The 27,167-nt window shown below is 39.7% G+C and overlaps 2 protein-coding genes across 3 annotated transcripts in view; both read left to right on the top strand.

Moving 5' to 3' along the window:
* Nucleotides 1–1,940: 1,940 nt before the first annotated feature.
* On the top strand, nt 1,941–18,059 carry BDH2 (3-hydroxybutyrate dehydrogenase 2). The gene is made up of 10 exons (XM_076336837.1): nt 1,941–1,990; nt 4,072–4,152; nt 5,702–5,780; nt 9,010–9,106; nt 9,638–9,746; nt 10,919–10,979; nt 11,636–11,749; nt 12,869–12,927; nt 13,619–13,711; nt 15,070–18,059. The coding sequence occupies exons 2-10, from the start codon at nt 4,081–4,083 to the stop codon at nt 15,121–15,123; spliced, it is 738 nt and encodes a 245-aa protein (XP_076192952.1). The 5' UTR covers nt 1,941–1,990; nt 4,072–4,080; the 3' UTR covers nt 15,124–18,059.
* Nucleotides 18,060–19,052: 993 nt separating this feature from the next.
* LOC143159651 (sodium/hydrogen exchanger 9B2-like) overlaps nt 19,053–27,167 on the top strand; it is a 32,126-nt gene continuing 24,011 nt past the window's right edge. For both annotated transcript variants that reach the window (XM_076336835.1, XM_076336833.1), the window contains exons 1-4: nt 19,053–19,163; nt 21,811–21,913; nt 23,508–23,691; nt 25,188–25,358. In XM_076336835.1, the coding sequence (XP_076192950.1) occupies nt 21,821–21,913; nt 23,508–23,691; nt 25,188–25,358 (448 nt within the window). In that variant the 5' untranslated portion in view covers nt 19,053–19,163; nt 21,811–21,820. The remainder of the gene's footprint in view (nt 19,164–21,810; nt 21,914–23,507; nt 23,692–25,187; nt 25,359–27,167) is intronic.

The following is a 27,167-nucleotide window of genomic DNA, read 5'->3' as shown; positions in this document are numbered from 1 at the left end:
GAATAGAGTTCTTGATACTCCATTTTGGGTTACCCATACTGATAAGCAAATGGTTACATTGACATGTTCCTGGGCATTCGGCAGTTACTGGAATTGGAAAAGTCGCACGAGGATTATTTACCTGATGGAGGTACTTCAGAGATCTTTATTAAAGAACCAGCTATTTATTTACCTTGAATAGCTGAAAACTCTGCCAACTACTGTAACTACTAAGAAATTGCAAGCATTTATCTCAATCTGACCTGGAATGTATTTTGGGAAGCTTTTAAAGATATTGCTAGCCAAAAATACACAGGTTCTAAATACCATTTCTGAGTTCAGCACTGCAGTCTCTCCTTTCCTACCACAGCAGTAGGTATGTAGGAGCAATTTATTTCCTGACAGTGATAAGTGCAAAGTGCTGGTATTTGCATGGTGGGTGTTTTTGTTTTGGGGTGGGTTGGTTGGTTGGGGGTTTTCTTTGTTTTGGTTTGGTTTTTTTTCAATTTCCCACTATGGTTGAAAGATACTTTCTTTAGCTACCAGCTTTTTTTTCAGTCCCTCCATTTTGGTGTTCTAATAAATTAAACTGACTTTTCCTTCCAGAAGGGGGGGAACTAGGTGTATATATAGATCTCTACCTCTTTTGTATAAAATTTCAAGGGGGTGTTTTGTTAATTATTGCTTGCTTGGAACACTTCTAGATTTGGAGATTTTTCTGGTGACTGAGCTGAAAAACAGGAACCTATTTTGCCTCTGAATTCAGTAGGCAAAAGGTCAGGGACAGAAGGATAAATGCTTTTAGAAAACCTAGTCATTAAAGATTTTGTTTACTGGGGAGCTGATTCACAAAGCCTTAGAAAGCTATCATAGTTTAGCAGAAAGACAAGAAAAACTTAATATTACTGAACTTTGTGTCTGTGTGTCCCGGTTTACCCACAGAAATGGCTTTTCTGAAGAAAATGTGCCTGTTGTGGTTTAACCTCAGCTGGCAACTGAGCACCACACAGCTGCTTGCTCACTCTCCCCCAGTGGAATGGGGGAGAGAATTGGGAGAGTAAAAGTGAGAAAACTCATGGATTGAGATAGGAACAGTTTAATAATTGAAATAAAATAAAGTAAAATAGTAATAATAAAAGAATATACAAAGCAAGTGATGCACAATGCCATTGCTCACCACCTGCCGACCGATGCCCAGCCAGTCCCCAAGCAGCGGCCCCCCCGGCCAGCTTCCCCCAGTTTATGTACTGAGCAGGACGTCACATGGTATGGAATGTCCCTTTGGCCAGTTTGGCTGTGCCCCCTCCCAGCTTCTTGTGCACCTCCAGCCTTCTCAGTCGGTAGAGCATGGAAAACTAAAAAGTCCTTGACTAGTGTAAGCACTACCTAGCAACAACTAAAACATCGGTGTGTTATCAACATTGTTCTCACCCTAAATCCAAAACCCAGCACTGTACCAGCTGGGTTTGCTAGGAAGAAAATTAACTCTATCCCAGCTGAAACCAGGACAGTGCCAACTGAAATTCAGGCAGGATTCCAAATTCTTTAAGAATGCTCTCAGGGTAGCTTTATTAACTCTGCCTTAACAAATGTAAGTTAAACCACTAGATACAAAAAGAAAAGTTGGTAAATCACCAGTTTAACAGAGAACAAAATTTATTATGCATGTATTGTCCTAGTCTGGAATTTGATAGCTTATATTGCTAAAGAGAAATTGCTTGGGAAAAACATGTTTGTGGCCTTTTTTGGTGGGAATCCTGTTGATTTCCTTAGGGTGAATGGACAGCTAATGCTGGTGATCCTTTTTTGTCCTTTCCTGTGCAGAAAATCACACTTCTAAAATCTTGAGTTTCACTAGATGGCAGCATCTCAATGTTTCAACAGGAAATTACGTTCATCTAGAGAAACTTACCAATTAGACTACAAATCCCAAAAAGCACAGCAAAAAAAAGTATAAAACTTCCTTTTGTACAAAGGTCAGTAAACATAACAAGCTGTTTGAGATCTCTTGGTGAGTGACTATATTAATACTTATTTTTAAATGCTTTATACAATCGGTGTGGCAAATGTTCATAAAAACTGATTGTTAGATTGAAAAATGTATTTATAGTGCATTTTGCTTCCAAAGCGTTAAGGTGACTTGGGGAAGTACTTGGACTGATCAGGTTTTTGTTTCCCACTGAAAAGATGTATGTGACAACAAAGAATAAGAAAGAGCTTCCTCTGCCTTGAGTGAGCACTTTGAGCTCATTGTTGAGGTGCTCGGGACTTGCTACAATTAATAGAACCTTTCCTAGAGTTTTGTGTTTGAGGAGTTGCATTTTGGAATGCTTGGTACACTAGAGAGACAGTGCAACCTAGTTGTGTGTATAATCTCATTCTGCTCTGTTAACTTTGTATTTTTCACCTGTCAATACAAAAAGGTTATGCTAAGGCGGGCCTGATCTCATATAACCTTATACAGCCTACTATCAGAGGTACCTGAAGAGACGTCTTTTTACTAGCCAACCTAAAAAGTGATTTTAAGGTATTGTGCTTTCCCCCAATTAGAAAGGTGCATCTCAGTTAGGGTTTGCTTAGGAGGCTGTTCTTTAGTTTTGTGCTTTGTTTCTGTGTGCGTATGTGCGTGTGTGTCCCAGTTATGGGGGGAACCTGCAGCGAAACATTTCAATGTCTTGAAACATGGTCTGTAACTCAGTCCAACTTTAAATCAAAAGAGATCATGTTTTTCATATTGGAACGGAAAGAGTTTTTCAGTTAAACAGCTTCAGAAGAAGTCTGATTTGTTGAATCTGTAACCTTCAGGGAAACATTAGTTTTGCTGCAACTTTTGTCAGGAAAAGCTGCTGAGAAAACAGAATTTCTGGTCAAAATCAGAGAAATGAATAATCTGGTGTAAGATGTAGGACACTAAATTCAACTCGGTAATCTGAGTCACAGCATGGATTGGAGCATCTCTAGATGATAGCATTGGCTGCTAACCTAGAGGAGATCATGGCATCTTTATCTTAACTTCTCAGTGAAGTACTCGGTATGTTGGATTCCTGTATATATTCAAAGACTTCAAGTTCTTGGGACACCTTTCTACACTCATAGCTACATAAACAAATTTTGCTCTGTGGATTATAAAAGTGCAGAAAGTTTTGCTTATTGGGAACCCAGTTAACAAACACCAGATATCTCACTCTGACTGGAACACAGTGGCCTTACTTTTTAGGTAGTTCTTTGAAACATCCTATTAAGTAGTTTACTCCTTAAATAACCAAAAATCCTACTGGAAACTTTTGAATCCATAGGAGTGAGAGGATGGCATTTGCTTTTACTTGTTTGCAACTTTACATGCTATATTTCTTTAAACATAACGCAGCATTTGAAAGTGTGTGCTTGGGCAGAAGAGAAGAGGGCTACATTTTGCCTTTTGGCTGCTACACATTGAATAAGGTGGAACCTCCTAGAGGTTTCCTCCCGCTTGCCCCAAGCATGCTCAGTAGTTCCCTGAGAGCAAGCAATGTGAGAGAGGCGAGACAGGACCTTCATTTCCCCCCTCACCCTCCTGCCTTGTTGGAGCTGGGAATCTGCTGTGCTGGAAGATTCCTAAGATAATTCAGAGCAGACACCTAGGCCAGGGTATTGTGTGGAATTTATTGCAATCTAGGAAGTTGATGAGTTTGTAGTTTGAGGGGAATAGAAGATAGACCTGCTTTCTAAGAACACAATGGACAGTGGAAATGCTAGATTACAAACTATTGTACTTCTATTCTGTTTCATCTTGATTCTCTTTTCTGTTTAAGGAAAAATAAAGTCCGGTTTCTGTTATGTTATAACAGAAAGCTTGGCTTTTGAGCTCAAATGCCTTTTGATCTTTTTGAGGTCCTTACATATGGGGGGGAGAGGTTGAGGCAGTCCCCCCCTCAGCACCCTGCATGACTCAGGGTCATACTGCAGCCAAACAAGACAATCTGTGATGTGATTTGATGGCAGAGGTACTCTGAATCACGTCTAGCTTTTGGAATGCATTTGCATCTGATTCCCAGTAAGTGTTGTTGGCTCATCTTTTTGTTAAAGATTCCGTGACATCTTCTGTCTGCACAGGTCAGCAGTATGGGTCGGCTTGATGGGAAGACGATACTGCTGTCTGCAGCAGCACAGGGGATTGGACGAGCAGCTGCTATAGTAAGTTGGAAAATGTTCTCCTGTACCTAAGCTAGGTCTCTAATGCTAGCTTGTCCAATGACAGCTGCACCAAACAAGTTCTTGAATTAATAAACCCTTGATGAAGTCAGAACTACCCATTGAAAAATTCAGGGAATAATATAGTCGCTATACTGTATCATGCATGCTTTGTGCTATTTGAATTTCTGAAAGTCTTCAGCTCTGAGGGGTGATGTTAGCCATAAGGGAAGATTTCAGAACAGCTGCAACTGCTTTTCTAACAATATATGGTTGTACAGCCTGTACCTTTAATCCAGTATATCTGCTGCTTTGTTCCGGGAGAAGATAAGGAGGATAGAGGGAATATTTCCTGTTATAAGGCTGGATACTGCAAAGATCCCCTACAGTAAAGCCAAGATGTCTTATCTACACTAATAGTTGATGTAACCAAGTCTACGTGATGCTAACAGCATGGCTACAATGTTGTTCACGATGAGCAACTGTGAGAAATCCTTTACAAATTTTATTAAATTACTGTTAAACAGAATTTAACATATCTGTTAACTTTTAATTCCTTCCAACCTGTTCTTCCCCGGCTACTTCCTTCTTCCATAGCAGATAGAGAACCTAGTAGAGTTATCTCAGTACCTCTGTAATGTAATCAACAAGCCAGGAAAAGCTTCTCTAAGTAGGATTTTTGCCAGACTAGTTAGTTTCTCATGTATGCAGTTAAGAATGCAGAAAACTGCTGATCTTGGCACTTAGATTAAAATACTCTGTCAAAGTAGTAGGTAATTTTCCTGATGATTTCACTCTGTAAATACCCAACAAGCCATGGAAGGCTGGCATGTTTAATGCCACTATCGTCTTAAGCTGCACTTGAGACACTTATTTTGAAGATTAGGGGCTACAGTCTGCGATGTCAGAACACTTTTGACACGGAGGCTACTTTGTTAGCGTAGCTGTTGATTTATCAGTAATCACAATGCAGAGAAAGCAGGTTTTGAGGGGAGCATGAAGAATGAAGGAATATTTCTGCTTAAGTATCAAAGAAAAGTCGTGCTGCTTTTAATATTGCTGTATTGCAATGATTTGGATGCAAAGGATTTTCATAAAGTTTATATACCACCATTCCTTTTTTATGACTCATGCCTTTACTTGTCAAATCCCCTAACTTCATTTAAATCCAACAATACGGACAATTCTAGCTCTACATGTTTGTAACGTGCTTGCTAGTGCACATGCAGCTAATAAGGGCAATAATAATACCAGTTGTCTTAGTGTGGTTACTGTTCTCACACTTTATTTATGGATTCCTTAATTTAAGGAAAACATCTTAAATCTATTTTTAGATAGAACTGAACATGCATAGTTACTTAATTGTCCCCAGGATGTGTGGCAATTGATGTCCGTTACTTTCTGACATGCCCAGAATGAAAAGTGAGAGATCAGCTGCCTTCAGCCAACTTTTATTTCAAGCCAAAAAGGAAATGAGAAGAAAACAGATTTTATTTCTGGTAAGATCTGGAATATCTAAATATAAACTGCTTCTCTCACTTGTATTCTTCAGGCTTTTGCTAAAGAAGGAGCCAAAGTCGTTGCTACAGACATCAATGAGTCTAAGCTGCAAGAACTGGAGAAATATCCAGGTAAATGACCTACAGTAGGCATTAGTTTAGCTCTCGCAAGTTTTGTTGTAGACTGGCTGAAATATAATTTGAGGATAGGGCAAAATTCGAAAGGCCAGAAAAAATGGCAAATATCCAGACTAATTCTTTAGACGTTGGCATTGCTTTATTCTGTGGTGTGGAATGGCCGAGATTTAGCATGTAACATACTGCAACATCAGCATATCAGACAGACTATTATTCTAGGCATGTGGAATAACTTTGGCTTTCTTGTGTCACAGAAACAGTTGATTTCTGCTTCCCAGAATGGCACCCATTTCAATTACCTTTTGAGATCACCAGGCTAATTGTCAAACATATCACTCTAAAAGGCATGGAATGCTTTTCTCTGATCGCAAGAACTAACATCTAGCTATACAAAAAGTAGACTTAGTGTCTTGCATTTCCGTGGTCCACACTTACTAAGGAATGCAGTGACAGGATAGCTGTCTAGTAGAATTCGTATGTCTTCAGAAACTAATTCCACCAACACTAGATAAGCCTATTCTGTTTGTACAAATGCTCAAGCCTGAAGGTTGCTTTCCTACTGATATCACAGGAACATACTTCAAGAAGCAGGTTTTGCATAGCTGTGTTTCTTAATCATAAGTGACACAAGTGTGGGACGCTATTAAAAAAAAAAATTTATTTCAAGATTGAAAAAATGACTTGGATATATTTCACAACTGAAAATGCTTCCAACTTAATTTGACAGAAGGAAGTGGATTTACTGAATTCCTATTACAGAGTGACAGTCAAATATGCAAAAACGCTTTTCTCTGGCACAACTTTTAGAGTGAACATCGGTCTCTACTGACGGGAGTTCACCACAAGCAATCCCTTTGTAATTCTTTAGGAACTTTAGGACTTTCCAGGTTCATTCTGAGGGTGTGTAGGAAAGTGTTACATTTTGAACTGTGCATTTTTTTCCCTCTGCTAGTGTGTTCACAAGGAAAGGGGTAACTTTCCATACACTCAGAGCCGTTTCCATCCTTTTGACATATTAGTTAAGCTATAATTCATCAAGACTTGGCACATTGTGATCTTTGAATTTTACCCAGGAGAGGTAATTCCAGTGCTGATGTTAATCACAAGTCTGTAGTCTAATTGCATCGTTATACACAAATCTCTTCAGAAGTGTCTATAACATTTAACTAAGGCATATAAAGCCTGTTCATGGACTTGTCAGTTTGGCTTCAAAAGAAACAGGTTTTTATCCATTTCAAATCAAATTCTCCCATAATTTAGACATCACTCAGATGCGTTACAGACAGCTTTACAGTATTTCATTGAATTGTGTACATTGGATGAGACCTCTGGAGGCCATTTGGTCCTGCCTACTGCTCAAAGTGGCTCTGGCTAGAGCAGGTTGCTCAGGGCTGTGTTGAATCAAGTTCTGAACATCTCCAAGGATGGAATTTCCTCAACAACCTCTGTAGGTCCCTGTTCCAGTGTGACTGCCCTCATGGTTTTAAAATAATAATGGTATTTAAAAAACAAACAACCAAAAAAACCCCCAAAACATCAAAAAAAAGCCCACCAAAAACCATAAAAACCAAACACACCTTATATTCAGTCAGGCTTTCCCATGTTCCAACTTCTTTCTGTTGCCTTTCGTCTTTCCACTGTGGGCCTCTGAGAAGTCTGGCTCCGTCTTCTCTACAGTCTCTCAATAGGTAGCTGTAGGCATTTATTAGATGGTGTGTCACTAGTAGCACATGACTAAATTGTAAAAAACCTGTTTTGGGGCACAGGCGTGTTCTGCACTAGATGTGCCTTCATCCTAGATACAGGATATGCCATGACCAGGCTGTGGCAAAAGGGTCAGCAGCAGCAAGTCTTAGTGCCCTGGGAGCCTAATTGTACCCACTAAGGGAACTACTGGAGTACACCCTGACTCCTTCTTTTCCACTCATCCAGGTTTCCTTTGGATGAAAAATTCATGTATTTGAGAAGGGGGCACAGCTCAGTCTTTACACACAGTATGGAGTGAGGGTGCAGGCAAAGCGTATCGTGAAGTATGCCTATTCCATAGTAAGGATTCAGCCTTGACATGGGTGAGAGAAGCTAGTTGTGTTAGATTACTGGAAGCTACTTAAGTAAAATGAGATAAAATAAGATGTAGCTTATATCATCATATCATATATGACAGCTCATCTGGAAGAGTAGTTCTTTTACTTTGCTCTTTTCACTTCTGGCCAGGGGATGGCACGGCTGTGGTTGGCCCTTAAGCAGTTCTGTTACAGGGGCTGATTTTATTGAAAAGTGTTTGGAAGAGTTGAGCCTGACCCTGTTTTGCAGTAGTTATGTTTCTCAATCTTTCAGAGGTAACTTCTCTGAACAAAATAGAAGGTGGTTTTTTGGAGGGGTTGTTTTGGTTGGGTTTTTTTTTTTATCAGTGTCTTTCTTGAAGGTATGGCACAGGCACAGCCCATGCTATAAGCGCTGACAGTGACAGCTGTCAGAGGCTGAAATACATAGAAGCTTATAGTGAAAAGCAACATGTTTCCAGCCCTCTTTTGTTTGATTATAAATGATTATAAACAAATAATCGCAAAAACATAAGCATCATATTTTTAAACTAGCCTCCATGATAGAAGCCATCAATTTATTACGCTTCCTCTTCATTTCTATTGTCATGGCTATGATATCATTCCAGGTTATGTAAGTTACTGGCTTATGCAAAATCACTTTTTCTCATTAATTAAATGGTATAAAGCTGATTCATCATATCCTCAACTACACATGGATAGATGAGTATATGTGACACATGCAACTAGTTTCAGGTAATTATTACTCTCTAACAGTGGGCATGAAAGCTTGTTATGACTATACAGGCTCTGTAATTTTTCAGTTTGAGAGTGCAGTGGAATTCAAATTTATTGGAAATGTTTTTATGGTAAATGACATTAGCTCATCTGCTTGTGTGATGCTGTATGACAATCAAATGAGTTGATCTTTTTTTAATTCCCTTCTGATATCTTAAATAGCATGCCATGCTGTCCTCGCTGTCCTGATTTAACTATTGCACTAATTTAATCATTAAGTGTAGCTCTCGCTCAGTGAGTCTCCATGTGGTGGTGGACCGCTGAGAGGGGACTGGTCCTGGCAAGCCACTGACTTGAATCGTAAATGCAGTCCTCGGCACTTCAGAAAAATAAACTGCTGATCCTTAGCCAAATATGCTGAAGTGAATACCATGTTTTTCTAGGCATTCAAATACGGGTTCTGGATGTCACCAAAAAGGAGCAGATAGAAAATCTGGCCAAGGAGATTGAAAGGATTGATGTCCTCTGTAACATTGCAGGGTAACCAGCTTCTATTTGATCCTACTTCTTTTTCCGGTTTTCCCCATCCTCCAGAAATAGTTTCTTTTACTTAAATTCATTTTATTTCTTCTGTTTTAATACATTTTATATCTTTAATATAAATTTTCATGTGTTTTCATCAACAGTGAACTTTCTGTGGGTAGCTCTGTTACCCAGGCCAAGATAGAATCATTCTGGAATTTATTATGTTGTCCCTGCTCTATGGGTGCCCTATACTGATGGCTTTGGCCCTCCTGGCACAACAGTAAGCAAAATTGATGGTCTGCCGGTGCACTATCTTTTTTAATTTCCCTGTTACCAAACATTTCTTTGCACATATCAGATCTATCTTGTGTCCCTGATACTCATCAGAAGACAAGTACTGTTGCTTGCTTTCTTCAAAAGAGCTCTTGTCCCTCCTTTTCAAGGTTGGAAGGACTAGCTATTACAAAATAGCAATGGAAAAATATGCATAAAAAGTCATAGAAATATAAACCACAGGCAGTAATCCACTTCATGCACTTATTCTAGGTTTGTTCATCATGGAACCATTCTGGAGTGCGAGGAGCAAGACTGGAACTTCACTATGAACCTCAATGTTCGCAGCGTGTATCTAATGATCAAGACATTCCTTCCTAAGGTAAGGCTTGGTTGCCCGTGATTTTTAGTCTCTGCCTCATTGTGTTTAAAATGTGAGAGGTCTGAAGTTGTTGCCACTGTGACAGCATGGGGTTTGAGATAAAAAGGCAAGTATGGGGCTTTGTATAGGGGAGGCCCTTAGATTACGGTGATCCTACCCTAAAACAGTCTCTGCAACGTGTAATCCTTCAAGTAGACAATCTGTCTGAAGGATATGGTAGAGAAGATTAATTCAGGGGTTTTGCCCTATGTAGTTTGTAACTAAAATCCTTCAAATGCAGAGCAGTGAGGGAGCCATCGCAATACAGTGCTACCGTATTATACTATAGCACACAGCTGCACAATACCACTGCTACAAAGTATTTATAAAATATGTATATTAATATGAATTTTATCCAAATCTGGAAATTATCTTGTAAAGAAATTCAGCGCCACTGATGCCAACATGCTGGTTATATCAGAAAACAATCCAATTAGGCAGTCTAGCAGCTTGAGGACACTTGTTGTGTTTGATGTAGTAACTAGCTTCAGGACTACAAAAATTTGTGGACTGTAAAAGGTGTTTGTATTCCTGTAAATGCAAAGGCCAGAAGTGGAAGCTGTGACCACAACTGCTCTTTTCACTGTTGTTCCAGTCTTTTTTGTTTGTTTTTTGGTTTTGGGTTGGTTTTTTTCTTAGGTGATCTTCATTTTCAAAGGTTCTTTATAACAACTTCAGGCGTCTCAGGTTTTGAGATGCCTAAAAGGTTATAACTTAAAGAAATTTAGCTACAATTCAAAGATGCTAGAGAGTTATGTTTTAGTCTTCTCCAAAGCAATGGAGAAGTTAATTAGTGTATTAGTAGATGGTATGAGCAGATGTCTGTGTACGGTAACTTACTGTAGTGACGAGGACAATGATTCAGAGGTGGCTATCTAGGAAAAAAATCCTTTCCTGTCATAGTCGTCACCCCTGAGATGATCTAGGAGAACCTAGTAAGATTTTTAGATTCTGCTGTACTACTTCAGTCAATAGATCAAAAAGAGATAAGCACCTATTCATGCCAATTAAGCTTTCTTACCCTGCGTACCAATGGCATGTAGGGCTGTTCCACAGGTTGTTATGTGCTATTTTGCTGGACCTGCAGGTGGCAAAATAGTTTGCATTTGAATGACATAAGTATTCTTTTGCAGATGCTTAAACAGAAATCTGGAAATATTATAAATATGTCTTCTGTGGCATCCAGCGTTAAAGGTCAGTAGCTTGCTAGAGTTCCTTATATAATCTTTAAAATGGCAGGAATGCAAAATAAATATTGCACGACTTTGAATTTAGAGGACGTTGCCAATCCTGTGGAGAGATGCAATTAAAAAAAAAAGTGAACACATCAACTCGTACGTACATGTAAGGACACAGATGGGAAATTGCAGAAACATTAAGATCCTTGCCTTTGAGCTTTTAAATCTGTGTCCTGAATGTTTTGTAGCACCCTTTTTACCAGTTTGTATTAACTAAAAAGGAATTACTTCCAGTGATATCTTACCACGTATGTCCTTCAGAGAAACAATGAAGAAATGGCAGTTACGTAAGCACTATAGCTATGCTTCCCAAGGAAACCTGATGGTGACTAACAGATGGGTGTCTGCTGTTCCTAAATCTCTGTGTGCTTTGTTAACTAATCTAGACTACTCCCCAAACTGATACTATTGAAAGATCGTGCGCTTTGCTGTGGTGTATGCCTGAGTAGAATTCTGGCAGTTAGCATTCTAGTTAGCCCGCCCTTATGGAGAGACTGCGGGTGCTATAGGAAATGCTGGAGTCCAGAAGCAGGTGCATATTGAACAAACTTGGGTCTCTTTTTTTTTTCTTAAACATGTTTCTATGCTGCCTTCACACTGACCTTCTGTTAGGAGTTGTGAACAGATGTGTATATAGTACTTCAAAGGCAGCAGTTATTGGTCTAACAAAGTCTGTGGCTGCTGATTTCATTGAACAAGGCATCAGATGCAACTGCATATGTCCTGGTAAGTATTCTTACATTATTTTGTAAGCTAGGAGCGGGTGCTAGAAGGCCCGATTTAGTCTGACATTGTTAACAAAGAATAGACTTGCAAGTGGCAACTAAAGTTACCAGCAATCAAAAAGAACAGGACGTGCTTGAAACACTTCTGAGAATTAAAATAGAAAAGTTGTTACTTTTATAGTATGTTTAGTCTGTTAACCCAGCATATGCACATCATATATCCATTACACAGTGTTTGGATGTTTATTTTCAAAGACATAGTCTGGAAGCAGACAAGGGCTAGCTAACCGGCTAGCCATTGTTTAACCATCTGAAAAGTATTGAATCTGATTCTCAAGGCTTGCCTTTTACTGAAGTTGAGAGTCCTATGCTATGTTGATAGTTTTGCAGTCTTTGTCCTTGTCATGGTTTAACCCCAGCTGGCAACTAGGCACCACACAGCTCCTCACTCACTCCTTACCGGTGGGATGGGGGGGAGAATTGGAAGGGTAAATGTGAGAAAACTCATAGGTTGAGATAAAGACAGTTTAATAGGTAAAGCAAAAGCCGCACACGCAAGCAAAGCAAAACAAGGAATCCATTCACTGCTTCCCATCAGCAGGCAGGTGCTCAGCCATCTCCAGGAAAGCAGGGCTCCATCATGCATAACGGTGACTTGGGAAGACAAAATGCCATCACTCTGAACATCCCCCCTTCCTTCTTCCCCCAGCTTTATATGCTGAGCATGACGTCACATGGTATGGAATGTCCCTTTGGTCAGTTGGGGTCAGCTGTCCCAGCCGTGTCCCCTCCCAGCTTCTTGTGCACCCCCAGCCTGCTCGCTGGTGGGGTGGGTGTGAGAAGCAGAAAAGGCCTTGGCTGTGTGTAAGCCCTGCTCAGCAGTAACTAAAACATCCCTGTGTTATTGACACTGTTTCCAGCACAAATCCAAAACGTAGCCCCGTACAAGCTACTATGGAAAAAATTAACACTACCCCAGCCAAAACCAGCACACTCCTGAATCATATTATGAAGTTACACTTAAGTGTCAAGACATAGAAATAGAACCAATGAACTGCATTTCTTTGTCATGACTGTTGATGCAGTTGTTTTTTAACATTGAATTTAAAATTTTGCTTAGGAACTGTTGACACACCATCTTTACAGGAAAGAATCCAAGCCCAGCCTAACCCAGAACAGGTGAGAAAGCAATTTATTAGTTTGATCATGTACATACATATATTTAACTCCCTTAAAAAAAAAAAAAGGCATTTCTGCCCAGATTCAAGAATGTCCCCTATTTCAGAATACCAATGATAACCTATGTGTCTCCTTTCATAGTTTGGTCAGTTTGTACTCAAGACAGAAGTTTTAAAATGCCTCAGAAGGATACTATTTCTTAGTGACTACAGAGGGTGTGTCACCTATGGAAGTATTTGCAACCATTGGTTACAGTATCTAGTGCAAAAGTAGATGATGTTTTCTACTGTGGCATCTGGCAGCCACAAACTAGTGCAAAACTATGATAGAAAGGGCATTCTGGCCTTCTCATTTCAAAGTTTTATTTAGGATCCTTAACCATACTGACTAGATAACTGTGAGCACTCATTTGAAGGCCCTGGAAATGTCTACCACCAAAGGAAGAAGGACTTATGTTGGCTTTATTCTGGAACCAGAGATTTAGGTCCAGTCTCCTACTATTTTGCAACCTGAAATTCATACTACTGTTAATCTTCCAATTTCGTTTTCTAGCATAAATTCCCTACCCAGTGTACTAAAGGAAGTTGTGGCTTATGGCCTGTTTCCAGTATTGCTTTGTACATGTCAGACTAACCAGATTTAAATAATTGCTTTATTTTTTTTAATATACCAAATGCTCTTATATACCTAGGCATTGAAAGACTTTCTAGCCAGACAGAAGACTGGTAGGATGGCTACTGCTGAAGAAGTAGCCCATCTCTTTGTGTACTTGGCCTCTGATGAAGTAAGTATAGAACGATAAAACTTCCTGTCACAGAATCCCATGCTACTTTGCTGCATCACAATAGAGGGAATTTGTTTTAGGAGGATTTATATTGTCTTTGAGCTAGATTATTACAAAAATAAAAAGCTGGCAATCTTTTACTGAGTTCAACCTACAGTACAAAAAGTACTCTGAACGTTGACGGTGATTGTTAAGGCATTATGTATTTGGTACCATAGCCTGGTGGTTTCATGTCGTCTGAGTAAATTGACTGACCCCAGTTCACCCTGAATGATAGGAGAAATGGGCTTGTCTGCTTTTCCAAGTTTGCACCGCAGCTAGATAATGTTTCAAGGAGGTAGAATTAGTAGTCATCACCTACCTTCGCTATCCAAGAGCAAATATTTGTGTAGAACTGCTGGAGATTTGTAGCTAAAAGGGCTAATGCTCAGAGTAAATCTACCCTTTTGGCATAAAGAAAACAATAGACCCACTGAGGTTGTTATAGACCAAGCTCTTAATGACCACTGCAAATCCCACCAACACTAATGAGCACACATCAAGATGATTTCAGATGCCATAAATTTACTATGAATCTAAAATTGGACTGGATTCCTTTGGACTTGTCCAGCAGTCCTAGTGAGCATAACAGAATACTTTAATGGAATTAATTCAGTCTTAATCATAGAATCATTGAGGTTGGAAAAGACCTCTAAGATCATCAAGTCCAACCGTCGACCCAACACCACGACCCACTAAACCATGTCCCTAAGTGCCTCATCTGTTGCTATCTATCAGTAATCTGTTTCTCATTTTCATCTTAGTTTTAGTGTTTCTGTAAAGCTGATGATTTTTTTTCCAGTCTGGTCACAGGGCTTTCAACCATGTGTAGGCAGAATTCCAGTTTTCCAATATATTCCAATATGCTTCAGTACTGGCATAGTAGAGAGAAGAATGTCAACAGCTCAGTTGCTTACCTCTCTTTTCTGCACCATCTAAATTTTCAGTTAGGTCCCCTTATAATTATTAGCTGACCTGGTCAGATTCTGCTCAGCTGAACAGAGCTAATAACATCATAGTGTGAGGTATTATTCCTGCAGGTGAGATATCCGAAGTCTAGCTTATGTGAATCTGTACAGTTAGGATGCATTCTCATCTTAATGCCTCTAATAATACTTTTGCTACACTCCCCTGAGTTAGATGAAAGGCTTCCATTTATAAGTTTGTTTATATTCTATTTATTCAGATATTTTTGTAAAACAAAAATAGTGTTTGTATAAAAAGAACGCAGTTTTTCGCATTTAAAGAAAAAATGTTTCCCTGTACTTAATAGCCATGAAAAGTTAGTTAAATTATTGTTACTTTTTATGTAATTTCAGTCTGCCTACGTGACTGGTAATGAACTAATCATCGATGGAGGATGGAGCTTGTGATTGACCCTACCTGCAAATGGAAACTCATACTATGACAGGCAAAAAGTGAGGATCATGTTTCTCAGTTAAGATAGCTTGTGAAGATTTAGATCGCTCACATGATGTCATTCAAAACAAATTTGGTGCATTTCTACTGCTATATGATCTCTTTATAGATTGATCTTACTGATTCACTTTTTCCTAAATAGTAAAACACTGTAGTAAAACATACTTTGTGTGGCTTCATTTTGCCGTAACGCCAAAAACATGAAAGAATAGCAATTTAATGTTTAAGATTTCAGAAGGCAAAGAATATTATTTAAGGTACAAAATCTGAGTTGTGTTTTAAGCAAATCTGAGTGAAAGGAATTAAATACTACCTTTATTCTCATTCTGCAAAGTATTTGGAAGTTAAACGTGCACCATTAGATTTCCTACTAGGATTGGCAGACTATCTAGAGAAAATGGAGCAACTACTATTAAATCAGCCGATCGGATCCTGAACTAGGTGTGGTTTAAACAGAAGAAAGCAGAAATAACAGCAAATTTGAAGATTTGAATGTTTGAATCATTTTGTTACTGGTAATGGATGTTTCTATATTAGAGAACATACTAGTTGTGAATTGTAATTGAAAGCACATTCTGCTTTGCAAACTACAAAGTAAGTTCTTTCTGCTCTGTACTATGATTAGCAAAATATTTTAGAACTGTAATAGTGGTAGAAAAACAGTCTGAATTGTCGAGGAAAAAAAAAAATGTCCCAAGCCTAACAACACTTACAGATCCAAAGCGGGTGGTGGAAGACAGTCAAACACATTGTAGATACATGGTGTATGGGCACATGAAACTTCCTGCACACGTGGTAAAGAGTCAGTGTGTACGCACAGCTGGTTTGTGCAACTGCAATGTCCATTTTCCAGATCCCAGGCAAGATAGGCTGTTAGAATCTGGCAAAAACAGTAGGTCATAGCACAAAAGGCAGGGCAACAGATTACCATTAGAAGCAGTAGGATTGGCCACTTTGTGAAGCTTTTTGTCTAAGCACATAATGATTATAGACACCATCTTCATGAAGCAGAAATGACGGAGAGGAGTCTGCTCTAACGGTTGTTAAGACTAAAGCTTAGTATGTAGAGAGCATAGAGAATCACATGTACTTTTACAATCAGTTAGAAAATGAGTACATTAACTAGTACAAAAGAGGTCCTGGTGTGAGAAATAGAGGCCAGAACTGTTTCATTAATGGTATAGATCACTCCTAAAATGGTCTCGGAAGTATCATTACTATAGCTTTTTTTTTTCTCCCCCCTTCCACATATAGAAAGTATTCTGCAAGGACATAGCTCTGGTAGGCACGGATGGGGGGGTATATGTGGAAGAAGTATTATTAAATACACAAGTGGATCTTCATGAATACGCTTGACTTCTGGCACATAAGCAAAAGGAGTGGATTTTACCACTCTAGATGGAGCCAATATATTCCTCTTCAAAAGGATGTACTAATATTGGACAAATGCTGTAAAATCTGTATGCTAGGTGCTAGGCTTTGGTATTCTATTGCTTGATTCTCAAATACAGTTCATACTAAAACACAAGGCTAAGTTTCTCTGAAAAGCACTGTTTCTACAAGAGTTTGTGTTGATGTTTTTATTGTGATAGCACATGCTAGCTTTGATTTATGAATCAGAAACCTGGTATCGTAAAGTCTCACACTCTGGGGAAAAAAACATAGGTCCTGACCCAGAGATCTAAGGCAATGAATAACCTGAAATCCAGAACTACTTGTTTTGCTAACATGCTGTTGCATTTGACATGAATGACATGGGCTGACTGCCTATAAATATGGTTACCTTAAAAAATTGCACATAGCTCCATTTATCTAGTTTGTGAATGAAGCTGTATGTGATTTCATATATATTCATATATATTAAATACATATATATGTGGGGGGAGGAATTAAAGAATAAATGCTACTGAGTATGAGTGATCAGTAATCTGAAAGCACAGGGAAAACTACAATATTTTGTGTTTCTGTAACTGTCATGTTTTTAAAATTATTGCTTAAGCTTTTCAATATTAGCTGAAGCATTAATAGAAATTATTTGATTTCAAAGACAATGGAACATGTCTAGTTAAAATCAGGCTTCTTATTTGTAAAAAGTCTCATTTTAAAATTGTAAGTAAATGTAAAAGTATTGTGGATGTTGGCTTCCTCAGGCTCACTATGGGTTTAACTTTTACCTTTAATCATGGGTGGAGCATTCTGATCTTGTGTAGTTGGTTTATGGGGTTTTGAGTATCTAGTGTTTCAGTAAAGTGACCCAGGCAGCCAAGCAGGATCAGGCTGAGGCAGAAATCCAAAGTTACCCAAAACGGCTCCACCAATGTTCACTGACGTAAATTCAAACGTTAGAAGTTCAGGCTGGCAGGATACAGTTTCAATGCTTTCAGAGTTTAATATGAAGGCCAAAGTCCTTCCTCTGTAGCAGGTGTAGAAGGCTTACCTTGAAAAGAGAATCTCCCAACTGCAGTAGCACAGGAAACTTGCACTGTGCATTCTGAAAATATAATTAAGAATCTGAGAGAAAATTCATTATACATATTGCACTTTATTAGTTAACATTTCTAAACTCGCTGGTAATTGTAATATACAGATACTACTCGAATGTTTTGGGTTTTTTTGTCAAAGCACTCCTGCAAGAAAAGGAGATACCATCTGCTTTTTACATCGCGCTAAAAGCACAGAGATCTGGATTTTTTTCAGTGGTAATCCAAGAAGCTGGTAGACCAAAAAAAACCCCAAAACAAACAAAAAAAACCAGCGGAGATTCCTGTCCCTTGCCTTATTAGCAATGCTTTTCATGGATGCGTTAACAGCCACAACTCTGAAATGTGTTATAATGTCTAGGGGTTTTCCAGCAGACTTGCTGGAATTATTAAAGGAGAATGCTTCTTAATGCTCTTGTGACCTCTTAATTCCCCGATCTGTTTTGATGGAACTGGGTAATTCTGTTTCTTTTCCTTCTACTCCGGTAATAATATCAAGAGGAGTTTTTTGACTTTTCAGATTCTAGGTCAAACTTTTCTCTTTTGCGGGAGGGGGAAAGAGACTTCCCTGATTCAGAGTCCTTCTGGAAAACTTAATCTTACCAAAAAACAGTGCTTTTTTCCCCAAGGATTTGTAGTCAGCTTAATTCTGTGTACTGCTACTAGAAACAAAGTAGCAACATGTGGCATTTGAATCTGCTTTCACACGCACCCAATGTAGCTTGCAAAACGGGGTTGCGGGAGGTGCTCTGCCTCATTCCCTTATGCGCGCTTACAGACGAGGTGGACACTTGATTCTTCTTTAAGCAGTAGAAATGCCTTGGTGAGAACACCACCAATATGCAAATTTTTTAAAATTCTCCTGCCTGCCCTAATGCAATTCTTCTGCACGCATCCAGAGCAGAATCATCCGGAGATCCTTTCCCTTTCTTTGCACCTGACCTCCGGCTGCGGACTGTGCGTAGCTTCCCCGTGTCCCTTCCCACAGCCACGGGAAGGGCAGCGTAGCAAGCAACCTTTTTAATGGGTACAGGTTACAATGAAACGACGTGGGAAGTGGAGGGCTGGCTACGTGGGACGCACAAACCTACTTCCTTCTCATCTCTCGTCCTCCTGGATGCCGTGGGCTCAGGGCTGCTCCATTGCTCAAACCAACCTGACACCTGTTTGACAGCTCGGAAATGGGCCTCCCGCACCCCCCCGCCGTCCTGCCGCCTGCCCGGCGGTGACCTATTCGCGGTGCCAAGAGGTAGGAAGGCACCCGGGAAGCCCTTTCGGTCTTCCCAAGCTCCAGGCTGAGGTTTTCGCTGCTGGTCTAGCGAAGCTGTGGCTTTGGAGGAGGGACCGCGGCACCAGCAGCGACAGCAGGGGAGGAGGGGCCAGAGCTGGCACAGAGCTGTTGCTGCTTGCAGGGAGTGGTTTAACACCTCCGCATCTCCGTGCTGAGGGACGAGCCGTGCGAGAGAGGCTGCACAGGGCGCGGTTCCTTCTCTCCGACCCCTGCCATTCCCCAGGTAAGTTTTCTGCCCCTCCGTCGCGTTGCATTCCCGTCCCCTGCGGCTGGAGGCGGCAGGAGCGGTAACATGGGGGACTGTTAGCTGGCTCTGCCGGCAGGAAGCTGCTGGGGGGGCGGGGGAGGAGGTTGCATCAGGGTTTACTGACGTCTTTTTGTGGATGATGATGCGTGGTTTGGGTTGTCTTTTTTTTTTTTTCTTCCCTTTTTTTTACGTTCTGAATGTTAGTTGCTCTGGCGGTGGTTGTGGAATTTGTATTCCTTTCTGTACTGAGCGCACAACGCAGAACGCTGGCAGTCACCAGGGCAATAGAGCTAATAATAGTCACGCACATGCTGGCCCTGTCAGTCGCCTCCTCAGGTCGGCTCTCCCTCTCTTTCCTCCTCCCTACCAATTAACATCAAGTCAAATGAGAGGATCTAATAAAAACCTCTCGTTTCAAAATAAGGAAAGTATATTTCGCAGGGAGGTACTGAAATAAGTCTGTTACTGGCTGGTTTCCATGGTACAGGCCTTAACCCTGTGGTATGAATTCTGCTCTGTGATTTCTCAATCGCTGATTTTGTTTGTGTAGGGGGTGAAGTTTAAAAAACAAAACAAACCCACAAAAAAAACCCCAACCAAACAAAAACCACGAACCCAAAAAAACCCCACCCTGGTGTGAGTAAACTAACTACTCATTTTGGTCTCATTAATCCAACTGGCTACTTTTACTCAAAAGTAGCAGTATCAAGAACCTGACAGCGTGAAGACCTGTCACAAAACGGATAAGGACAGCACTGTCAGACTCCTCATTCACACCTTGAGACCATTCCTGCTTAATCAATCTCTTCTTTTCTATACGCTACTGTGAACAATGCACACAAGAGCTGAAGCTGTTGTGAGGTGGGCTTGGGTTTCTCAGAAGTATTAACGTATTTCGCGTCAACAACTACATGACCCCAAGAACTGGGATGTTGCCCATGCAAAGCTGGATGGAGAGCAATATCTTTGTCCCTTACCGACACGCACCCCTTTCAGAATTACAAAATTAAGTACATATATGCTGGGGAAGTGGTCAGTGAAGGGAAGGAGGGAGGCACTGGTAGGTTGCTGATACTTTCTGTTCGAGTTAGCAGACTGGCATTTGTGGATTCCCAGCCCCAAGGCAAGGATGAACAGTCCTATGAAAAAACCCAAAAGTATAACTTATTTCATTAAAAAAAACCTTTGAGACCGCAACTATTTGGTTCCACAAGTAGTAATAAAAGGACAGTACTGGAATTTGAGTAAATTAACACTTTACACTTAAAAAGGAAAGAAAGCAAAGCTATTACCTTAGAACACATTGAAAGTGTTTGCCTATGGCTCTGTATTCTTCCTCTATGCCTTGGCCATGTCTCAAGGCAGTTTCATATCAGAAGAGATCAAACAAAGCCACCCAGGTGTTACAATAGCCCCTGTCTTTGTTCATGGCATCAGTTGTTCCCAAATATCAAATATATCATTATAAACTGAAGGCTTGATAATTGTGAGAATCAGCTCTCTGACTTGCCTCCAGCAATTTAGCAAGGAAGGAATTTCTTGGCTCAAAAGTTCTGGCTCAGCTTGAGTGGTGTTTTATATGGCCAGAGCGATGTAAAAGACTTCAAGAAAATGCTGTTAGCACTGAAATGCAGTTGGTGGAGAATATATGCACACCTTTGCTGTAACAGAGAACACTAGCAAGCCTTGTCTTCAGATATGTGCGTGTGACTCTTGCTGGCTTAGACTTGTGAAACTACAGTAAATATTTGTACAAAAAACCCCTCTGACATATAGAACAGTACACTGCCATATCTCTTGTTAGTATCTACGGGACAAGAAGTGGACCAGTTAGACTGAGTAAATAAAATGACAATTACCCACAAGCAACTTGGACCTTATTTCCCACTCTGAGAAGTATCTCCATGGGATATAAGCAGTAAAAAAGAGCCATGTTTTATCAGCCTCACCTGAATATAGAGTGCAAGTTGTGCGTAGTCCTGACCTTTATTCAAACAGGCATCTTCTGTTTCTTAGATATTCAGTCAATGTGTTTGTGAACAGTGACGTCTAACAGAACCATGTTCTTGAAAATTCCCTGAAAATCAAGCTGGATCTGGTCAGGTTTAAGTTAGGGAAAAAGTGTCCCCTCGTGTGTATGCTTCAGAAACTATAGTGTTTCTGTTGGTGTTCTTAGCTTTATGAAATGGTCACTTGCACTGCCATGCACACAGGCCCTGTGACACTTTCAGAACTAATGGTCCTGGTAAGTGTTGACAGCAAATAACCTTTATCTTGTGCTGATAGGAGGCACAAATAGAAATAGACATATTACAGCTATACTTTTAAGGAGGAAATAACAGGTTAGCACAGATCACCGTGATTCTAAAACTCAGAATTTTTTTTAACTTCTTTTTTTTTTTTTTTTAGCACTTGACTTTGTAAGCTTAATACTGTTCTGTTAGTTTCTATCTTTTGTACAGCATACACAGGTGCGCAAAAACCATTTACTTCCAAATTGGGCTGTGAGAGTTTTTTCACCTCGTCTATGGGGAAGGAAATAAACATCACTGCGAAGTCTTGCATCAGGAAAATAATATTATTTGCTTCTCTCTAACTTTTCTACCTTTATTGCTTTCTTTAGGTTTGCAACAATGGTAAAGGAGGATATTGTAAATTATAATGAAGATTCTGAGCCATCAGTACGTGAGAGAAATGGCATGATTCCCATGCATGAGAAAAGCGAGGTAATTAATTAGGATCTCAAAGCATAGTTTTAGTCAGAGGAACCTTCCTTTTCCTTTCTTTTTTCTTCCTACATCTGTTAAAATCCCTACATCTGAAGGGAATACAAAGAGAAATATCCTCAGTAAGAATTTCTTAGAATTAAAAAATGTTCAGTTTTTAAAAGTCTGTGGTACGTTGGATTGCTGGAAATCAGTGGTTGCAATTTCAGCTTGAAGTGGAAAATGCATCGGCGTAAGTTTTACAATCAGCTATGGAAGAGAATTAAATGGACTTAAGATTGCTTCTTTGCTTTCAAATTGTGCCTATCCGTCCACTTGCTGAAAGTTGTTCATGCATCTCTTCCTTTTTTTTATTTAACAAAAATAAAAAACCCCACAGTTTTAAACTTCCATGTGCATATTTCTAGTGTTGACTTCCATGGCTTTAAAAAGACTTGCAGTAAATGCAAGTGAGAATAAAATTCTTAATATAAAAGGCACTTTAGAATAACCATATAATATTGACTGTAAAGATAAGTACCATATGGCATATCTACACATGGGTAGCTGGTGGTCACAGAATCACAGGGTCGATAACCAAATAACTCCATGCTGAAAGCTCACAAGATTTGTGTTCCAACTGTGACTCTGAGTAAAGGAGATATATATAGAGAGAGAAAGAGAGAGAGAGATGAGACGGAAAAATAATGGGAAATGTGGAACTATTACTGGAGGAGGGCCAAACCACAGTATAGGCAAGAATTCCATGTCCATGCTATGATAATGAGCTGACATGAAGGTGAATAATCATAAAGGAAGGTAGATGATTAACTCGTCAAAAATAAGGACCCTAAAATGAAGTGAGACACATATCCAAAAATGGTCAAAAAGTGCTTTGGCTATGAATATGGATAAGTAAATGAATCAGTATAAAAGAACAGCTTCAAGGAACCATTCTTCAAGGAAATAACTCCCGGGGTGGTATTTCTCCATCTCTGCCTTGACTTACCAGCTTGAGCCTTCCAGCAATGGATCATGTGAGTAATGCTTGCACTGGCCAGCTGTTCTGGTTTTTTCATCTTTGTCTAATCACAAGTAGGTTTTGTTATTTTGGTTCAAGGCTTTGCAACAGAAGTTATTTAGGAGTTGTATTAAAGACGCTGTCTCACTGGAACGATGCTAATCATTAACTGTATTGCGGAATCCAGTCTGGAAGCAGAACACTATCAAACTGTAGAAAATATTGATAAATATTTAGCTCGTATACAAGACAAGCTGAACCTGGCCTGTTAATATTGTTTCTTCATCAAAGATGCTGGTATTGATGCTGAACAGGTGCTATTCATATTGGGACAGGAGTCCTGTCAGTTGCAGATAAAAAGGCAAATGTCCCGCAGCCTCTCACATGCAGTTCTTCGTGCCATGCAAAAACAAACACATAACCAAAAATCCCAAATATACTACAAAGCTGGACCGTTCCTACAGCGACTGTGTAGTTAATGTAGTCATCAGTAGACAGTGTGGATCTAGTGCATCACAGCTGGTTTTAAGTCTTGTACACCGCTTCAAAAGTGTACAGCGCCACTTCTGAGAGTGTCTCATTGTTTTCATTCAGGAGGGACCAACAGTAGATGCCAAAGGTACTGATGGGAATACACAAACAGAAGAAACTGCTCTCTTGAATCATTGTGCTCAGCAACCTCCGGAACCGACAGCAGGGTCTTCAATACCTGCAAGAACATGGAGGCAAATATTTACTTGTCCTCCTCAGGGTTTACTGGCCCGAACAGTGACAAATGGTATGTAAGAAAGACAGAGTTTAATTAAACTGAGAAATGGCAAATGAAGTACTTGTTTCTCTGGATGGGATGATATCTGTCCATTGTCCTTGAAAATAACGAAGGGAAATAGCTATGTTTTACACATCACACTTTTGTTTCAATGTTTTAGCAGAAAAAAAATGAGGTGAAACAAAGATTTGAATGTATAGTCTTTGTTCCTCCACCCTCTCTTCTGTGTTTAACGTGGTAGGTATGTTTTCGCATTGCAAATTGTTTTCATCAGAAGAAAGACCGCCTAATTCTTGTCTTGATAGTTCGTTTTGGTGTGAGAGCATTAAGATTATTATAAACACAGTGGCATTTTTGGCACACTGGATGGCTTTTTGTTGAATTAAGGCAACAAATATGAGACTTTGCAGTGATACCTTCTTTTGTTTCTTAGTACCACAGGCTTGCAAAGCCAAGAATCCTAACTACAAGGCAAACTGACCCATTCTGTTTAAGATTTGCCCTGAAGGCTCACAGAAGAGAATGCCTGGCTAAACAGTTATTTCAGACTTTTCCTAACAAAAGACACTTCCTGTGGCTTTGATTGCTTCCACAGCCTCCGTTCTCTCTCATTGGGATTCTTAGGCTTTTATGTTCGGAAACCTACTGGTCTGCCCTTTGCCACCCGTCACCCTCAAAAAAGATAAAGAAAAATCCAATTTGAAATGCAATACATTTTCTTATGATTATGAGAAGGGGGATTTATTCAACGCATTTTTTCGTGTCCTTCAGTCTTCTGCTTTTATATCTGTGTACGCCTGTTGTTGTTGGATAACTGTAGGGACAGATTTGGGAACCTGGAAAGTGCACAGTATTTTCACATATTTTATAATATTTTCACTTAACGTTCTCATCATATTTTTCAGGAATTTTTTTTTTCCTGTGTATTATCCCTCTTTGATTGCTGTATCAAGGGAAGTATCTGTACTACTTTAGGCTGTCCAGAGACACGACCTTCTTCAGATCCCCCCCCCCCCCCCCGGGATAGCAATGCACATCCAGCCAAAAAATGATGCTTAAATTATTTTAAAAATTAGACTGGAGCTGCAGTCATTAGCTCAAAGATATGCCAGGCTGTACAGCAGCAGGTTCTTACTGCAGTTCTGAAGTAGCTGAAGGAAGATAAGCAAATGCAAGATAAGGTAGTGAAAGTCTTTGCTTTAAGTTTGGGGCCTGTTAAGTGCTTTCCACAGTGGCCTGAGGCTCACTCAGTACTTGTTGGTCCCTAATGATATTCCTGTTATCATTTTTTAAAGTATCTTAGCATCTATAAAATCAGAACATCAGTTTAGGGAGCACCGAAGACTAAGCACATTGTTATGATTAAATTAATTTTTAAGGTAAGTGATTTTATTTCTGAAAGTCATGGTACCTTTTTCCTTAGTAGAAAACCAAACGTGATCTGATAGCAAACAAAGTTGTCCCTGAGAGATGATTAAATATGAATATTTCTTGTTTTGTTCCAGTTGCAATCGTGGTCCTGGTTTGGGCTGTGGTTTGGTCCATCACTGGGACTGAGTGTCTCCCAGGTGGAAACCTGTTTGGAATTCTGTTTCTTTATTTTTTTGCTGTCATTGGAGGTAAAATTTTTGGATTCATTAAAATACGAACACTACCCCCCCTCCCTGCTCTTCTGGGTAAGATATCCTTCCTTCTTTTCTTCCTGCATATTTGTGTTGTTTAAACTGTCAAGTAATGGCTGCACGCTAGATGTGTTTTGATTGGGAACAAACAAACTGTGTCACACTCAAAATCTGTAGCTTTTCCAAGTGACTTTTATCTGGTCCTCTCCAAGAAGGTGCAAAATTCCCCAAACTGGCTCAAGTGAAATAGCCTGTATGCTACTGAGGCTCTCCTCTTAATTCTTTGCGGGCCAGAGAACTGTATACTTACAGATTCAAAGTTTATTGTCCTTCAGTCCCCTCTGTCACGTACTGAGGGGTACTGTTTAAGTACTGGGTACTTAAAACTTGGTTTTAATATTGCTAAACAGGATTCTTAATCTGGACCTCCTGTTACAGTAGAATAATTAATTCATAAGGAAATTATTGCTGAGCTGTTTCACATGTATCTCGCACAATGAAAATGTTTTCCAAAGAAAACACTACAGGAATTCCCTACTACTGGTAATCCAAAGCAATTTCTTTCTTCTCCTTCCTTTATCTCAAGATAACTGAAACCTGAGAAAATAAATTCACTACAAGGAATAATTCTTCTGAAGAGAGTTATTTTGAACCAATCATAACACTGTTTTTCATATCAACATCTTGTTTTATTTTACATAAAAATGCAAAATAGAAATGAGAGATGAAAATGATGTTAATTTTGACATCATCAGAACCTTTTCAGACTTCTTTCCTAGAGGAGGTTTAGGTTAGATCAGTACAATATTGTGATGTCAATGAAGCTGAAAAATGAAGTTCCAGGTTCATCTCACCAGCTGTATGCTGCCCCCTTGCTATGCTTAGTGCATAAATGAGTAAAGCCGTTGACAGACAGTAAAACTGCATGGCAGAGTGGGCTACAAATATCTGCCTGTAGTGCACGGATGTGATTTTGTAACCTGCATAGCTGGTGGTGTGCCTCACACAGCAGCACTGCTTACAGAACAGCTAGATAGCTTCATGTACGGCTCTGTCCAGGCAGCACGCAGGTTCTTGCTCCGCTTAATTTCACGAACGAGAAAAAATGCAAATGAGAGGGAGGGAAGTTTTGCATATAGCATGCATGCCTGCAATAATATGAACACAGGATGTAACACAGAGGGAGTCTGCCCTTTCTAAGTAAACATTCCCCTTAAAAAAAAAAGTTTATGACCATTTGGATTCTGCTTTTTTTAATTACATCTGTATCTAAAAGTTATGTGCTGAGCATGAAACTGCTTGTCAGACAGGTTATACTGAACAATAGAAACTTAAGCATGACAGCACGTCTGTAGAGTTGCTTAGGACAGAGTTCATTGTTCAGATCCCCAGTCTTTGAGGAAAATTGGAGAAATCTATGAGTCAGAAGAAGAGAGAGACAATGTCTTTGAATATTCTTTTTTACACTAAAAATACAAATCTTGTAGTCTTACATGTCTTTAATCCACTTGTGCTAGGTGCAGTTGAGTATAATGTGGCTGGCTGAGCACTTAAGCACCTTATAGTGAGCTTCTGTCTGAGGAAAGGAGTGAAATTGCTACTGAAACAGTCACATAGTATATTTTAGGCATACATTGCAGAGAGGTTTCTGCAGCAGGCAACATGGAGCAGAAGAGTGAAGATACCCTTTGAGGTGGAGTTTTTTGCCTTAAGTAGATTTCTAGATCGGGGTAGCTCTAGTGACTTGGACCTCAAGCAAACATTGCAAAGAGCATGTGATCATTATGCTAGCCTGATATAATTGTCATGAGGTGCCACAGATTAATTATGCCACTGTTTTTTTTCCGGGAGGTGGCGAGAAGA

Source organism: Aptenodytes patagonicus, chromosome 4 (assembly GCF_965638725.1).
Source record: "Aptenodytes patagonicus chromosome 4, bAptPat1.pri.cur, whole genome shotgun sequence".
Lineage (NCBI taxonomy): Eukaryota > Metazoa > Chordata > Aves > Sphenisciformes > Spheniscidae > Aptenodytes > Aptenodytes patagonicus.
This window is presented reverse-complemented; position numbering and strand designations above follow the sequence as displayed.